We start from the raw sequence: 17,973 nt of genomic DNA on the forward strand, positions 1-17,973 counted from the left end.
TCTCACGGCATTTATTCTTTCTGCCTTGCATTTAGGTACCTACTTGTCTTATCTCCTCTTCAGGACAGGAGAAGCCCTTCTCTGACTTTAAGGCACTGCCAGAGAGTATTGACACAGGAAATGTTGAGTGGATGAACATTGTATTCTAATTAGAAAATTGTGTTCACAGTTACAGCTTACAACTTGTGGAGTATGTACCTGCTGATCTGCTGTCATTCTGCTTGCCATTTCTATCTTCGGGAGAAAGTAGAGGCTTTTAAATAAGCCAGGGATTGATGTAGGTTAATGTCAGGCTGTTTCTTACTCAGTTTTTTGTATGTTTGTTACTCAGTTTTAATTGTATTTTGTAATCTGTCTTAATTGAAATTTCAAATTCTTAACTCATGTTTGAGGATGATAGGATCTCGAATTCTTAGTTATTTCCATGTGTTCATTTACTTCAGGGGTTGGGTTTTACTGGAACACAGTACAAAGAAGTAGTAAAGGTTGGTCAGAATTTATTATGTATGGACTTATCTTGTGGTGTGTAGTTCATTCACTTGTTCAGCTGGTGTGGAGTGCCTCATGTTCAGGGCATGTTACTAAGTGCTATGGAAGTATAAAGTTGACGGGATCAGTTATGTGCACAAAGAACTCAGTCTATAGAATGTCTGATACTTTGTCCTTTTCAGGTTTCAGGATGCAAAAGTACATTCAGCGAGAAGGTTAAGGAAACATTGTTTTTCTCTCAGAACTTCCTTAGGAGTATTGAAAAGCTACCAGAGCTTCTGTCATGTAGCAATAACTGTATGTAGAGCATCTGTTTTTTATTTTGGTATTCTTGTGGTGGTGGTTTTCCTTGAATATTTTTACTCTTCTACCATTTTTTCTATCCCAGAAGCTTGTGTGGTCAAAATATTACTTGGATATTACTTGGATTGTTTTCAGATACAACATACTTTTTTAGGGGGAAGGGGATTTCCTCTTTGCATATGAAATTATTGGCCAGCAGCAGAATCCAGTCCTCGGCCCTCCAGAGTAGCTCCTGCTGTCACACTGTATCATCGGGATGATTCATTGTGACAGTTGACACAACTGAAAACAAAAATTAGGGGGTGGGCTGAAGAATGAGCGGTCAGTCCCTCAGCTGAGATACTGAATTTGAGTTCAGTAATATACCTCCTGAACTGTACATTTCTGCAGTGAAAAGATAGTTTGAAAAAAATTGGTGTTGATCTATATCAGTAATATGATCACTGGGAATTACTAGTTTCATTTTTAATCTGTTATGATGAAAATCTTCTTAAACAAAAATGCCTTTAAGGTTATCTGGACCTACTGACATTTCATGGAATTTAAGTGTTACAGTGGTGGAAATTTTATTATGCCACTGGTTTAGAGACACAATTTGATAGGTTAGGTTATTTATCAGTTATTGCTTGCTTCACTTTCAAACTGCTACTTTTTTTTAAGTATGAGAAGCTTCAGTTGTTATGAAAGCGTAGAGAAATAGTGTGAACATGAACTGTCTTTTTAATGTCATGTTGAAAAGCTTCATATATAATGTTAGTTTTCTATAGGTACTCATGCCATAAAATTTATTTTAAAGGAAAAGGCGTCATTTTCTTTTTAAACTAATGTCCTTACATGAATACTGAAGCATGATATGTGTGCGTGTTTTAAATTCCATTTAGGCTGTTAAATAACATGCCTATTTTGAGTTGCATTAAGAAGGGTTGTTTTTTCCCATTCTGTGCTTTTTCCAGAATGCTGTTTCCCTACCTTACACTTCCAAACTACCACATATATATATTGCCGATTTTTTGATAGGTTTTTATCACATACGACTTCATCCAGGAAGTCTCCTTGCTCCTCCCTCTTGTCTGAAGATGACTCTTTTTGGTCTGAAAATTTTTAATACTTTTTTTTATACCTCTGTTATAACATCAGAGTTACTTATATACATGTCTATTTAATCCCTAGTAGAGTATACCATAAGCCCCTGGTGGACATGTCTATGTCTCACTTATTTTTTGATCCTTCTTCTGCCCCTGCTCCCAGAATAACTCTCTGTTCTTGGGAAAGGTGTAGTATCTGCTGAATGCATAAGAAGGAGCCTAGAGTTACTTGGTGCAGCTGTAGAAGCTGGTGGATATACACATGTGGGAACTTGATGATGAATAGTTTTTGGAAATTAATAAACAGGTAGAAACTCACCGGTGTCAGGTAAAACGTGTTATCAGTGAATTATTATTAAAGCATTTCTTAAAAAAAAAATATTTCTCTTGGATTCTTGGGAGAAAGAGAAAGTAAGTGGGGAATTAGTTCATCTCAGATTATTTGTATTTCCAGATAATATTAGAACAAAAATGTTAACTTAAATATGCAGAGGATTTTTGAGTTGTTTTGGTGCTAGGGAAAAAATGTGAAGTAGGAATGGTGGGTTTACAGGATTACTATAAAATCCCTTTGAAGAGATCTCTTTGAAAGTATACTGCTTGATTAATTTTATGTCAAAAATTAAATTTTTGAGTATATTAGTCAAGATAGAAGGAAGGGAAGGGTTAAGATTTCTCAGTTATACATAAATAAACTGAAATTAAACCAGAATAAATTGAGGTTACATTTTTCTAGGAAAATTTGACTTGTTAGGAGGGTCACCTTTATGGTTATAGATGCACCTCCCTCCCACTTTAACTGATAAGCTGTTGTCACATTTTTGTTGGCATGCACGGGTAGAGTCAGTAGTCTGTTTTTGGCAGTTCATTTCCCTTGGCAGTAGCATATGGATTTGTATAATTTTGAAATTTTTGTTTTAAGTAGTAATCATCATGTCTTTGAACTTTTGTCCAAACACATTTAATTTTGTATTACTTTTGATTAAGTTCTTTTAATTCAGCTTCGAATAACAATGACTTTTATGTATTTGAAATGAAACCAAAGCTTGTGCTTTCTAGGAGTTACAGCCTAAAATACACACAGTATAAATATGCCAGAAGTAGGGAGCGTGTAGTCCATTAATGGTGTGTGTCTATGTGTGTGAATGGGGTGGGGCATAAACTGAGCTGGAGGGGAGGGGTGGAAGAAGTTACACTCTATTTACACAGAACCATTTTAATGAGTGACGGAGGATATGTTGTTTTGAAGTCTTTTCTGTTTATTATAAGCAATACATTATTTTTACAGAAGTTCAACATGGAAGTTTTAAGATGTGAAGAAAATGAAAGCATCACTTCCTAGATGTAATTTGCCCAGTGTTGTGTATTCTTTCAGGTTTTTTCCCCATGTGTATGTAATGTTCTGTATTATGAGACCTTAATATGCTCTTCTGCTGTTCCTAGTTGATGTTTTTGAGCTACTTTTGTCATTTATAGCTACGTAGTATTCCACTTATGAAAGAAGACAGGTGGGTTTCCCTTGTGGTTGAGATGGTAAAGAATCTTCCTGCAGTGTGGGAGACCCAGGTACAGTGTCTGGGTCCAGAAGATCTAGAGAAGGGAATGGCATTCCACTCAGTATTCTTGCCAAGGGAATTCCACTGACAGAGGAGCCTGGCGGGCTACACTCTATGGGGTCACAAGGAGTCAGACATGACTGAGTGACTAACACTTTCACTTTGTGTGATCAGTTTATGGCCTCTTCTGTTTTGTCTGAAAAACAAAGCTGTAGTGAATTATTTGTGTGAGTGTGTATTTGTGCAAATAAGCTTTGTAGCATAAATTTGTAAAGGGAGTTGCAGTTAGATGAACAGTGTAGCTCTGGATGGATGTTGTCCCAATATATGGCATGCCCTAGACTTCCCTGGTGGCTTAGACGGTAAAGCGTCTGCCTACAATGTGGGAGACCTGGGTTGGGAAGATCTCCTGGAGAAGGAAATGGTAACGCACTCCAGTATTCTTGCCTGGAAAATCCCATGGACGGAGAAGCCTGGTAGGCTACAGTCCACGGGGTGGCAAAGAGTTGGACACGACTGAGCGACTTCACTTTCACTTTCAGACTCTGACCAGCACTGAAAATTACTCTTGAAAATATTTTGTCAGTTTAAGAAGTGGGGAAAAAAGTGATTCTAATTAGCCTTTTATGAATCACTATTGTTGTTGAACATTTTTTAAATGGAGGGAGTTGTATTTCTTTTAGAAACTGTCTGCCTTTATTCTTGATTATTTTTTGATTGGATTATTGGTGTTTTTCGGTTCTTTACATATTAGGGTGTTTACATTTTTCATATTTGTGCACACCCCCTATCCCCCAGCCAAGCTTCTGTAGTATTCTGTAGTCAGGTATAGCCAGCTGCAGTATTATGTAGTAAGTAGTATTATCTGTAGTATTCTCTAGTATTGTTAACTATAGTATTCTGTCATCAGGTATAGCCTGCTACAGTATTGTGTAGTAAGTATTATTATCTGTAGTATTCTGTAGTATTATCTGTAGTATTCTGTAGTCAGGTATAACCAACTGGGATTGTGCTGGTTCTGTGACTTTGGGCACATTACTTAACCTCTGTAAGCCTTAATTTCCTTGTTTGTAGAATGAAATGGAGATAATGTAAATGATATTTAGCATAGAGACTGGACAAGGCAAGTGTCTTCCTTACTGGTCTGTGTATGACCTCTGGGTTTCATGCTCTACTTAGACCTTCCTCACTCTAAGATTTAAAATATTCATCCATCTATTAAACTGAAGAAGCAAAGTGAGGAGTATTAAGTCTAGTGTGCCACTGCTTGTTTTAAAGAGGAAAACTAATGGATACACATTTGCTTTTATATCATTGAATGTTTATGAAAGAAAACCCAGGACACTGGTATTGTTGATTGTTGTAGGAAGCAGAGCTAAGTAACAGAGGCATGTGAATGAGAGGAAGACTTGACTGGATACCTTTCTGCATTTTTAAAACAAAGAAGTCCTCAGATTTTAATTTTTAAAGGTTTCTTTTTCTCTTCACTTTTCTTTTCCTTTTTTTTTTTAAAAAAAACTTTGAATTTTGGGGCTCCATCTGGAATTTATTTCTAGTATAGGAAATGAGGTAGACATATATTTTGGGGGGGATAGGAGGTGTGTATGTTTTTTCCCTGAAATAACCAGTTGTGTCGGCACCATTTGGTGAATAATCCAGCCTTTGCCCCAGTTACTAGATTTGTGCCTTTTATCATTTGCTAAATATACTTAGAACTTTTTCTTGGTCTCTTGTTTTATGTTATGATGTTCTTTAAATTACTGTTTTATAGTTTTAATACTGATAGGGTTAGTCATCTGTTCATTGCTCTTTTTTTTTTTCAGACTTTGACAATTCTGGTCTGTGTATTCTTCTGGATGAACTTTAGAATCATTCTGTGAAGTTGAAAAAGAAATCTTGCTAGGTTTTTATGAATCGTGATTGGCAGTATTGAGTTCATGGGCTAATTTTAGGAAAATTGACACCTTGTGTACTTCCTGTTATAGGAGTTATAGGAATAACTCCTGTTATAGGAGTTACAGGAATAACTCCTATCCTGTTATTCAAATGACTTATGTTCTTCAGTAGATTTTCAAATTTTCCTTCAAATAAGTTTGCACATTTCTTATTTCTTTTGTCCAACAAATGTAGTAAGGAATCAAGCAGAGAGTTTATATTCTAGTGGGGGAAGTAGCACAAATGAATGCATTTCACATTATGATTAGCCTATAAAGGAACAAAAGGGTAACTGGAGGGTGGCTGGGATAGGCCTTTCTGAGAAGAGGGCATTTGAAACTGAGACCTAAGTTTGAGGAGTCCTAGGCCCCACGGCGGGCCAAGAAGAGCATTCCAGGCCGAGAGTACAGAAGGACAAAGGGCTGAGGCAAGACGGGGCCTGGCACCAGTGAGAGGCTGGAGGGAAGCTCCAGTTGCGGCCTCCTGAGCAGTCAGGGAGGAAGAGGCCAGTCAGCGGGGGCTCCTGGGCCACTGTGAGGAGTTCCGGTTCTGTCTGTAGTGAATCGCAGCCCGCAAGGAGTCTTGAGCAGGAGAGTGACATGTTCTGATTGATGGCTTAAAAGACATTTAGCTTTTTTTTTTTTTTTTTTTAACATTTGGCTTTTGAGTGGAGAAAGTGTTGAAGTGGGAAGTGTGGTTAGGAGTTCCTGCAGCTGGAGATGAGACTGGGGGTAGTGGGGCTGGAGAAGCTTGGGAGGCTGTGGGTGGGGGCATGAAAGAAGGGTAGGGCTTGCTGTTGGAGTGGGTGTGTTGAGAGCTAAGAAAGAACTGTTAGGTGGGGAGCCATGTGGGAGAAGAGATGGCCGCTACCTTCACAGGTCTCTGGTTTTGTTTATTTTTTGTTTGCATTTTTTTGGTATAGAATTCAGTACATTTACGGAGAAGGCAATGGCAACCCACTGCAGCACTCTTGCCTGGAAAATCCCATGGATGGAGGAACCTGGTAGGCTGAAGTCCATGGGGTCACGAAGAGTCGGACACGACTGAGCGACTTCACTTTCACTTTTCACTTTCATGCATTGGAGAAGGAAATGGCAACCCACTCCAGTGTTCTTGCCTGGAGAGTTCCAGGAATGGGGAAGCCTGGTGGGCTGCCATCTACAGGGTCGCACAGAGTTGGACACGACTAAAGCGACTTAGCAGCAGCAGCAGTACATTTAAGTCAGTTTCTCATTTACCCTACTTTCTTTTAGTATCTACCTTAGAAGTTGTTTGTTAGCCCTGTTTTGTGTTGCTTCCTAACCTTTACAGCCTCTCTTAGTGGGAGGCAGCAAAAAACGTGATCTTTAAGATCACCCTGAGATAGGAAACTGTCACGGGGAAGCTCCTCAGCCTCGCCAGAGCTTCACTCAGGAGAATCGTGGAGCTCATGGTGTAGGTGAGTGCACGCTTGCCACTCCTCGTGCTCTGCCTGTGATGCGACAGAGGCTTGATAAGTGGCCACTTTACTACTCTCCTTCAGAGTTGTCATCTTGATTAATCCTGGTCAAGCAGCTAAAGTTAAAGAGAAAGCGTCTGATCTCAAACCTCTGTTTTTTGTGTTAATGGAGGAGAGGGTTGCAAATAGTTGTCCATTTTGACTTTGAAATATACTCATTTTCACTGTAGGAGTGAATGTTGTCAATTTAGAGAATTAGGTCAGTATAGTGCAGCCACATGGCAGAGTCCTCAGCTCCCCAGTGCTGTCTCCTGCCCCTCACTGCCTGGGGAACCTTTTCCTTTCTCGCCTTAGTAGGGATAGAGTAGTGGTGGTGTTTTCGTTTGAGAATTATTTATTGAACACCTGGAATCTAAGATTAATGAAATGATTATGCCCATATTAATGTGTTCCTCTCAGTGCTTTACTTTATTGGGCGTAGGGTAGTCTAAACTAAAAGGTCTTTTGCTTTAGCTCCCCTTCATCTGTCTTCAGGTGAAATGTCATTATGTCAGAGAGGCCAAAAATAAAACACCATGTTAATGGCATTCCCCTAGAGTAGCTTCTTTCCCTAGAGGGAAGAATGTTCTAGATTATTTTACAGGAGAAATCCTCTTCGGTTGGGCACCAATGACAGAGCTCACTGGGATGGTTTCTAGCTGTCTTCTCTCCTGGAGGCTGGACCAGAGATAGGCTCAGATGGGCTTTCTCAGAGGTGGCTGGGTACTCGAGGGGTCCGTCTTAGCCTCTCCTTGCCTAATGTGCATTTGGAGTTGGACTAGCTGAGCTGCTTTGTGAGAATCAGTGATACTGGATTTACCTCAGTTTAGTATCGGCGTCTGTGGTGTCATAGAGGTCATTCCCCTCTGCCACACTTTTGTATTAGAAAGTTTTATTTGATCCTTTAAGAGAAAATTGAATTGTGTACATTATAAGGGCCTTTATCTGCTTTGGTGAAATACGGACTTCACCTCTCTTGTGACCCTTGGTGAAGTCATTCTTGCTCATCTGAAGAGGCGTCTGCAGTCCTGCCACAGCGAGGTATATTTTTAGCACTTTTTCCAAGATAGCCGAGGCCACCTTGAAAACCTATCCAAGTACGTTTTGGTTATGCAAAGATTGTAGGCCAAAAGCCAGGAGTTCCTGGGGAGAATGAATTTTTTTTTTTTTTTAGGGTTGCATTTGGAATCTAATTTTGCAAGATAAGTTTCCTGTTGAGTCAATTTTTGTGTTTGTGAGTGTGTGTCTTTATTACATTAGTATGGGAAGATTCAAAGGAAATTTAAATAGACTGACTTCATTTTACTGTATTTTATTACCTGTTTGGGAAATATTGGAGGCTAGTGCTAAATTTCTCTCTAAAATTCAGATAAAATGCGCTTCTGTCACTTACACAATGACATCTAGTTTTATTTTCACCCGAAAATACAATTAAATGTGTTGATGTGAGGGAGTTGGACATAAAACCTTGACCAGGTTTCTTAAACATTTCACAGAATTTTTACAGTCCATGAATCAAGCATGTAACTGAGTTAAAGAGTTTTGAAGCTAGGGACTGAGCTTGAAATTGGAAACTGCCATTTAAAGTTTTTCCTTCCCCTTCAGCCTTCACTTTCAACCAGATTCTTTTATTTCAGTTGTTTGCAAACTGTCAAGTGTTCTGTGGAAGGTGTCTTGGTGAGCCAGGACTGGAGTGAGGGTCAGAGGCGGGACGGGGATGAGGAGGCTGAAAAGAGACCTAGTTTCCCTGTTCTCTCTGAATCCGAGTATTTCTTCTTTGGGTATTTTATACATTTGGCTTCCATGTAAGGTTTTGAGGAGACAGTGCTGGTTAGAAAACAAAGAGGTCTGAACTATTGCTGTACATCTCATGGATCAGTTTTGAGGAGGGAGGTCAGCTCATAGAAGGCTGCAAGTTGCAATTATTGTGACCAGAGGTGGGGCCCATTTGACCCCTAAATTTGTATCCAGTAAGGGCTGATCTCTAGTTTTCTTGGTGTTCTGTTACCCACCTGTGTTGGGTCAATAGTAACTGACTTTGTTTTTAAAGTATTTCAAGTTAAACTTCACTAAAACCACATCAGAAAACTAGGATGTCACGAAGGATTGGTTATGATAAAAGGGAAACACGGACCAATTATTTTACATACATCTGAATATGTGTTGTACTCAGGACTCACCATTGCTGGAAATTAAAACAACTTCAAAACAACACCATACAGCATAGATTTCTCGTCATGTAAGCCATTGTTGGAAAAAAGTTTGGATGACCTTGAGCTAAGATCTTTTCTTTTGCGTCTCCATTCCATTTATAGCTTTATTTACTTGGGATGTCTGAGTTGGAAGGAGAGCTCAGAGACCTCAGATCTCATAAGCAGGGGTGCAGATCAGAATTACTGGGAAAACAAAATATTTGTGAACATTCATACAGTGAAATGCATTAGAGCAATAGAAAGAATGAAGGTCTTTATGAACTCATGAAAATCATTGTCAAGATGTGTTAAGATCTTATGTTATAAGAGCAAGATATTGGACAGTTACATATCCACCATGGTCCTATTTATGTAGGAGGCAAAGTGTGTGTGTGTGTGTGTGTGTGTGTAGGCATTTGTAAAGGAGACTTCAGGAACTACCAACTTTGGTTGCCTTCTGGGAAGAGAACTGGGAAGAGTAGAGGCTGGGGTCAGGGGTGAGAAGGAGATTTCCCCCTCTGTATTCTATGGTGCTTTGAGAAACTCTGAGATCGTGCGTATAATACATATTCCCCAAACCCAAACCAAAACAACCTCCCCTGTCCCTGGTGGGCTTTTCCGCTTCCACTGGCAAGTGCAGGTGTATTCGAGGAGAGCGCTGCCCAGGCGGTCTTAAGGGTGGTCCTATCATACATTTTAGCTCCTCAGAGTAGCTCACTCCCTGTGAGAAAGCAGCACAGCATCACAGGAACACTAGCTTCTCCCATTTTTGCCATTGATGATTGTGATATAGAGAAATTTTTAAATTTCTCTGTGCTTTCAGAGTCCTTATCTGTAAAAATCATTGTTAGTTGGGTAAACCTGAAAACCTCCCAATCCTTAGATTTTCTATCTTTCGTGCCTTGGACCTTGGCGGGAGCAGGCAGGAAGCAGTCAGCTGGCTCTTGCCATCTTCTGACCCATTCTGATGATTAAGGTGCGTGAAAGTGAAAGTGAAGTCGCTCAGTCGTGTCTGACTCTTTGCGACCCCATGGACTGTAGCCCACCAGGCTCCTCTGTCCATGGGATTCTCCAGGCAAGAACACTGGAGTGGGTTGCCATTTCCTTCTCCAGGGGATCTTCCCGACCCAGGGATCGAACCCAGGTCTCCTGCAATGCAGGAAGACGCTTTAACCTCTGCACCACCAGGGAAGCCCAATGTATGTTTAAAAGCTTTAAGAAAGTGTAAGAGGGGAATGTAGAATATTTTTAAAGTTTGGGGTAGGAAAGGTCTTCGGAAAGATGAAATGAGTTGAGAAGGCCAAAAGAAAAGGTTTGTACCATGAAGGTCACACACATGGCCAGCAGAACCCCATGGCCTCGGTCACCTTCTCCCTCACTCTTCCTCTGCCTCCTCGCTTTGCCTTAGGGTTTCTCTAGTTTCTCTGCACTAAATGCTCTGGTCTTTTCAAGGCTTGGGCTTAAAAGTCATCTAGAATATAATGTGTTACCCAAACTGGAACAGTCTTGAGAGGGAAATGGAACATGGTTAATAACTGCACGGGGACAGTAGTTGTAAGTTGGGTGTTTCAGGAAATTGGGGCATGTGGTCATCCTGGCTTTTTACCTGCCAGGCATGTCTCCCTTCCCCTTCTCCAATCCTGTTTTATTTATAACACTTTATCTTAGTGCTTGTGGTTACTTAGTGTCTGTGTCTCCTCAAAATAAGATGGCCTGTCTTGGTCCCGTTCTGTGCCTGCATTTAGAGCAGTGCTGACAGAGTATACAGCTCAGTAGATGTTTGCTGAATATGTACATGATGTTTCTGCCTTTAGCCTTAAATTCTTGTGAAGATATGATAGGCATACATGAAAAATCAAGTGGTAGTGGTGTATACAAATTATACTTTTATAAAACAAAATGTTCTCATTTATAAAAACTTTTTTGTGTCATGTTGTAAGTAAAATTTTTCATTAGCTAAACTTTAAAAAAAAAACTTACTTTTGACTGTGTCAGGTCTTAGTTGTGGTGGGCTCTCTATTTGAGGCATGTGGGCTTAGTTGCCCTGCAGCATGTAGGATCTTAGTTTCCTGACTAGGGATCGAACCTGCTTCTCCTGCGTTGCAAGGATTCCTAACCACTGGACCACCAGGGAAGTCCCTCATTAGTTAAACTTTTAGCAAAACAATTTTCTAAGCTCTTGTATATTTAGGGCAGCTCCTTGAGAACCTGCCTCAAGCATTCATCTTGGATATGTCTATTGAATAACCAAATGAATTCCTAGAAGCCTAGAAGCTGAGTTGCTGTGGTAGAGAGTGTGCATATTTTCAGGGCTGATACTGCACAAATTGCTCTTCTTCTTTAGAAAGCAGTCTGTACCCAGTTTACCAACACACCAGTCATGTTGTGAAACAGTACCTTTTCCTCCAAACCCTCACCAACACTAGGCATTATTTTTTAAAATATTTTGCCAATTTGTTTTACTTTTCTTGTCTTTGTTCAGGTTGCCTTCATTAATTTTATTTCTTTTTTTAATCCCATAATTCTGTCATGTTTTCATGTTTTATATTTCCATTGTGATCATTTTTTCTTATTTTCTTATATATATATCTCAGTATATCTAAGCAGCTGCCAATCTACTTTCTGTCACTATAGATTTGGCTGTTTTGGACTTTCATATGAAAGGAATCACAGTCATTTATGATTGGCGTCTTATACTTAGCATTATGTTTCAGAGTTTGTTCAAGCTATAGCTTGTATCATGCTTTGTTTTTTTTTTATGGCAGAATAATAATCCCTTTTGTGAATATACCCGATTTTATCTATCAGTTCCTCATCAGTTGATGGACCTGACATTTAGAGTATTCCAAGGTTTGTGTAGTTATTTGGGGACTTAAGTTGAGATCTTGTGATACTAAGATGTAAACACTTACTCCACCTGTATTAAGCAAAGAGCACTCACTGTGAGACTACGTAGGCAGTTGAACAGGAATCCAGGGAGAAGGAAAGAAGCACAGTACCTCTTCCTGGGAGCTGATTCTGGAGCACAGTGCCTGAGGCAGTTCCTGGTGTGTCTCGGGGGCACCCCTGCTCTCTGCATCCTGTTCTGGCCCGTGTCTAGGCTGACGCCCTCTGCTCCTCTCTTAACTACTCTGACATGTCCTTTGGCTCATCTTCACTCCCACTCTGACCACTTTGCAATAACTGACCTTCTCAGTTCAGATACCTGGAGGAGACTCTGATTGGTACAACCCTGCCCCATAGAGTGGTTCACTTGACACAAACATTGGGTTGAAGCCATGCTTTGACAGGGCCAGGGCCTCTATGAGAAGTCAGGGACCTGGCGTGACCCACCTCTGTGGCTGTCAGTCAGTCTGGAGACAACCTAATTCTCTAGGCCAGCGACCATCACACTTGCTGGTCTCATGAGTCCTTTTATACCCGTGAAAATTATTTGGGACTCCAAAGAGCTTTTGCTTATGTGGATTATATATGTTGATATTTACCATATTAGCTATCAAAATGGGGAAATTCAAAACATATTTATTTAAAAGTAATATAAGCCCAAATGTTAATGTAATGTATTTTCCAAAATAAAACAAAGTTTGAGAAGAGTGACATTGTTTTACATTTTTGCAAACTTCTTCAGTATCTGAAAAGAAGATTGCTTGATTCTCATTTCTTCTTCTGTATTTTAGTCCTGTGATAGGTTGTTTTGATGGAAGCTTATGAAAAAAAGCTAGCCTCATATAGATATGTATTTGGAAAAGGGAAGGGTGTTTTAATAGCCTTTTAAGATAATTGTGGGTATTCTTTGATATCATACCCAAACCAGACAAGTGGTAAGGTTTTGTAGGTTAGTTACTGTGTAGAATTTGAAGCCATATCAGTAAACTTTTCATATTCTGTCACAATAAACATTTATTGGTTTGTCTTGCAACTTATTGTGGTAAAATGTTTTGACTTCAAATGTTTTATTTATGCATAATCTTGTAATTCTGTTTGGGTCATTTGGAAAATACTGATTCATTGAGTTCTACAGATCTTTACATTTCATTGTGTAATATCAAAACCTCAACATTTGTTAATATCACCACCAATCTTGCTGAAAAGTCTTTAAATGTGGGGAAGCTGTCAGGCTAATGGTGGCAGATACAGGTTTGTTGAAACTCTAATTAAAGAGAAAAGGGGGCAGTAGTTTTCTTGAAGTGATAGGCTCTGTTTTTTCTTCCTTGAAAGCTTTTCTATCCCTAGTGTCTTCTTAGGCTGACATTTTGGGGCCAAATTATTGAATAAAGACAATATTTCCTCTGCACAAACACTTAACCTTATAACTTTTCCTGAATCCTTTTAATAATTGACTTTTTACAGTTTTACAGCCATAGATTTTTGTTTTTGTAATGTTTAATATTTGTGTCTCAGATCATTATTGAAAGAAAGGTATTTACTGAGCTGCTGCTGTGTGCTGGCTCCTGAGTTAAGATTTTATGTGTTCACTTTATGTAGCTACTGGTTTTATTTGTGATATGTTAAAGAATCTTCTTTTCAGTATAGAGGAAAAGACCCATTGCTGGTTTTAAAGCCCTTGTAACTTCTGTTATATTGAGTAAGTATTAATATATGGGAGAAAGCTTTACTGATAATAGTGGTTTTGTTTATGCAGGTATGGTTATAAGTTATTAGAAGCACCCTTGGTGCATTAGTTCTTATCGTTTCTGTTTTTTCCCCATCCTGTACAGGTGATTTCCCAGATGCATGATTGTTTGTTGCACTTGATCTCACAACCTGGTGAGGACATCGTTACTGATAATGTCAAGTTCAGGTTATCCTCCCAATCAAGGAGCATTCAGCACAGAACAAAGTCGGTATCCTCCCCACTCTGTTCAATATACCTTTCCCAGCACCCGTCACCAGCAGGTAAGGAACAGATACTACGCAAATTGTGTATATATTCTATGTTTCTCTCTACTTTTCCTATGTAATACATTTGTTGATCAGAAACCAAACACAATTATATATATGTGTGTGTGTGTATATATATAATGGCAGGAACCATTCTCAAAGGTTAAGGATTAATTATATTTATCTTCTTACTGTGGCTTTATGCCAGATTCCAGGAGTTGGCCATGTCTCTGCTTCTGATGGTAGGAGTTGTTGATAGAGTGTCAATGACCTAGAGTTTCTAAGTTAAGACCTATGTTTATGCGCCAGGTTCTGGTTGAGCATTAAGCTGGATGGAAGACTTGGTGTCTTCAGTGAGAGCCAGGTCTCGAGCTTAGATTTTCTATATGTGTGTTCATGTAGCTACTGGTACTATTTGTGACCTGTTAAAGAACTTCTCCCTTCTTGAGAGATTTGATGGTAGGAAGATGAGTTTGTGTGATTGTTTCACCTTGTGAAAAAGAGATGAAATTACCAGCCTGGAGCCGGCCAGGGCCATGAGGGTAAGCTTTGAAAAAAGAGATGGGAAGAGATGAAATGGTCATTAGTTTCATGTTTTTTGCAGATGCCCTTTTTGGTTGAAGAAGTCACTCTCTACTCTTCGCTGAGGTTCTTAACCGTGATTAGGTGTTGGCTTTGGGTTGTGTGTCCTTACTGCCTCAGTGCTGTTCATCTGATTACTGATTTCCTAGCATATTGTTGCTGCTGCTGTTTTTAAATCAACTTTGGGTTTAGTTTATATATAATAACATTTCATTGTATGTGTACATTTTAACAGCTTCATACACCTATAAGACTACCACCAAAATGAAGAGAGAGAGCATTTCTGCCACCCCAGGAAGGTCCCTTATTCCCTGTCCAGCTCAGGCCCCCTCCCCCACCTCCTACAGATCTCAGCTCCCAGGATACCCATCTGCTTCCCATCACGACAGATTCCCTTTGTCTTGAATTTCACATAAATGCTTTTGTTAGTGGCTTCTTTTCTGTCTCATATTTTTGAAATATATCTGTGTTCTGGCACATCTTGGTAATTTCTTTTTGTTGCTGGATATGGATATACTTGTGTATGTATCCAGTCACTTAGTTTTCAGTGTACAGGTCATGAACCTCTTTTGTCACATTTATTCCTAAATATTTAGTATTTTTGTTGGGTTGTAACTGGTGCTGCTTTTTAAATTTCAGTTTTCAGTTCACTGCTGCTATGTATATTAATCTTCTGTCCTGCAAAATTGTTTGTTACTTCCTATTTTTTTATGAATGCCCCAGGATTAACTGTGTAGATGATACTGTAACCTGAGAATAAAGACAGCTTTGCTTTTCTGTTTTCACACTAGGTGTCTGTTCTCCTTCTTACTTATTGCACTGGCTAGAAGCCTGCCCCACCACCCCTCCTACCCCCCCCCCCCCCCCACCCCTGTTCCAAGTTGAGTAGAAGGTGAGACTGGACATTCTTGCCTGGTTTCTGATCTTAAGAGGAGAGCATTCAGCCTGTTAGGAGTGTTAGCCTGGGAAATGTTCCCTTCCCCTGTATTTTCTTTTTTAAAAAAAACTAAAAATAATTTTATCTGTTTATTTTTGGCTATGCTGGGTCTTTGATGCTGCATGGGCTTTCCTCTAGTTGTGGCAGATGGGAGCTACTTTCTAGTGGTGGTACACAGGCTTTTCACTGCAGTGGGTTCTTTAGTTGTGGAGCATGGGCTCTAGGGCACGAGGTCTCAGTAGTTGTGGTTCCCAGACTCTAAAGCACAGGCTCAATAGTTGTGGTACATGGGCTTCAGTTGCTCTGGGGCATGTGTGGTCTTCCCAGACCAGGGATCGAACCCATGTCTCCTACATATTGGCAGGTGGTTTCCTTGCCACTGAGCCACCAGGGAAACCCTATCCTCCACTTCTGAACTTTTCTTTTCTAGGGTATCTACTAAATGTCTTCTGTATTCAGTGAGGTTTCTTGTCTCTGGCTGGAGGAAGTTCGGATGAGCTCTGGCCATGTGTAGGGCTTCCCTGGTGGCTCAGTTGGTAAAGAATCCACCTGCAATATAGGACCTGGGTTGGGAAGAACCCCTGGAGAAGGGAACGGCTACCCACTCCAGTATTCTGGCCTGGAGAATTCCATGGACAGAGGAGCCTGGCAGGCTACAGTCTATGGGGTTGCAAAGAGTCAAACAGGACTGAGCGACTTTCACTTTCACTGGCCCTGTGGGAGCTCTGGGAATTGCTTGTTTTATCATTCCAATAGTTCTTTCTTCGGAAGTTGTTCTTGGTCCAGCCTTTTAAAGACAGGACTGTGCTTTCCTTATGCATTACAGATTGGAATTCAGCCAAGCACTTAAGGGAACCCAAATTCATATTTCAGGAAATCATTCTCTAACTCCCTTGGTGATTTGGTTCCAGATTTGTTTTCCTCTGAACTTGGAATATGTATTTGTCTGTTTTGTTCTATTCAGTGTTGCTGATGAGAAGTCTTTTTATTATGATCCTTCTTACTTTGTAGGAAGCCAAGTTTTTCTGTATTATGACTGATAGTTTTCTCTCTATTGTTGGTTTTCTAAAATTCTGATATGTCCAGTATGGTTTAATGTTTAAAGTATGCTCAACTTTTCTCTTAGGCCTTTTGAAACCTGAGGAGAGGACTGAGTCCTTTCTAACTTCTGAGAAATGCTGCTTTTTTATTTCTTAGAATATTGCCTCTCACCTGTGGATGGATATTGAATGTTAGAGCCTTTTACTGTAGCTGAGATTTCTAACGTTCCTTCTGTAATTCCTATATCTTTGTGCTCTACTGTGTTCTGAGAAAATTCCTCAGTGCTGTCTTTGCCTGTATTTACCCTTTACATGTGTCTGTTCAAAAAATAAAAACACCCACCTAGAATGAGGAAAACTGTTACTCTTAACTAGTGTGCTGATCCTCTAGGCCTCTGTTTCTTCACTTGTAACTATACATGGATTTAACTAGATGGCTTCTGTGACCCTTCCAGCTTATCCATTTTAAATTTAAGATAGGGATACTTTTTAGGATTTCATATTGCACACATGGGTTTGAGATCCTATTAAGTAAATAATACAGATTAGGAGTTACTGTGATTCGTTATTAGAAGAATAAATCAAACACAGGTTGAACACGAAATTTCATTTTGAATTCTTTTGAGTGATACACAATTAATGTTGATTGTTTTAGGTTATGGGAAGAGAATTAGGTCAGTGAAGCATTGCAATCACCATTGCTGCCTCTTCCCATGCTTATTGGACCATAACTGCCTTTGTACACTTGCCCTTGCTTTGGTTGCATGATGCTTTTTGCTTGTTGGTTAATAATTAACGTGTGACTATTTTACTACCAGGAGTTTGCGGTCCCTGATTACCGTTCTTCTCATCTTGAAGTCAGTCAGGCGTCACAGCTCTTGCAGCAGCAGCAGCAGCAGCAGCAGCAGCTTCGCAGGAGGCCTTCCCTACTTTCAGAGTTTCACCCGGGTTCTGACAGGTAACAGGTTCTCTTCCGTGTTTTCACCCAGGACTGAACTTGGGAAGTATGTGGAAACTCCACACGTGTCATTTATTTTATTACTTTCAATTCAGTGTTATATTTAGTCTTAATAGTCTTATTAACCAAGCTGTGATTAGTCATTTACAGTTGTATTTTGAGTGCTTTTATATTTGTTGACCTTTTGGAGTAGTTGTCAATAATAGTTTATAAACTCTTAAAACCTTGTTTCCAGAATTCAGAGTTAATGCTGTGCAGAGGGCAGTCCGATAGACCTAGATTTGAATCCTGGTCAGCTCTTGGGGCCTTGGTCACATTATATAAGCTGGTGTTCTCAATTCACCCTACATATTAGGAGCACCTGGGGCAGTATAAGAGCTTGATACCCAATCTTATCTCAGAATAATTAAATTAGTCCCTGGGATTAGGCCCAGGTCTTTCTTATTCACAGCCAGTGTTGCTAGTCAGTGATTTAGACTCCTCAGACCTTAAATTTCTACCTGTAAAAATGAGGATAAGAAGACATTGTCTGCAAAGG

General features: G+C 39.8%; 1 protein-coding gene across 12 annotated transcripts in view; it reads left to right on the top strand.

Moving 5' to 3' along the window:
* NCOR1 (nuclear receptor corepressor 1) overlaps window positions 1–17,973 on the top strand; it is a 113,618-nt gene that overhangs the window by 1,739 nt on the left and 93,906 nt on the right. For all 12 annotated transcript variants that reach the window (XM_052658700.1, XM_052658709.1, XM_052658704.1 and 9 more), the window contains exons 2-3: window positions 13,756–13,933; window positions 17,296–17,435. In XM_052658700.1, the coding sequence (XP_052514660.1) occupies window positions 13,826–13,933; window positions 17,296–17,435 (248 nt within the window). In that variant the 5' untranslated portion in view covers window positions 13,756–13,825. The remainder of the gene's footprint in view (window positions 1–13,755; window positions 13,934–17,295; window positions 17,436–17,973) is intronic.

Source organism: Budorcas taxicolor, chromosome 19, assembly GCF_023091745.1.
Source record: "Budorcas taxicolor isolate Tak-1 chromosome 19, Takin1.1, whole genome shotgun sequence".
NCBI classification, from domain to species: domain Eukaryota; kingdom Metazoa; phylum Chordata; class Mammalia; order Artiodactyla; family Bovidae; genus Budorcas; species Budorcas taxicolor.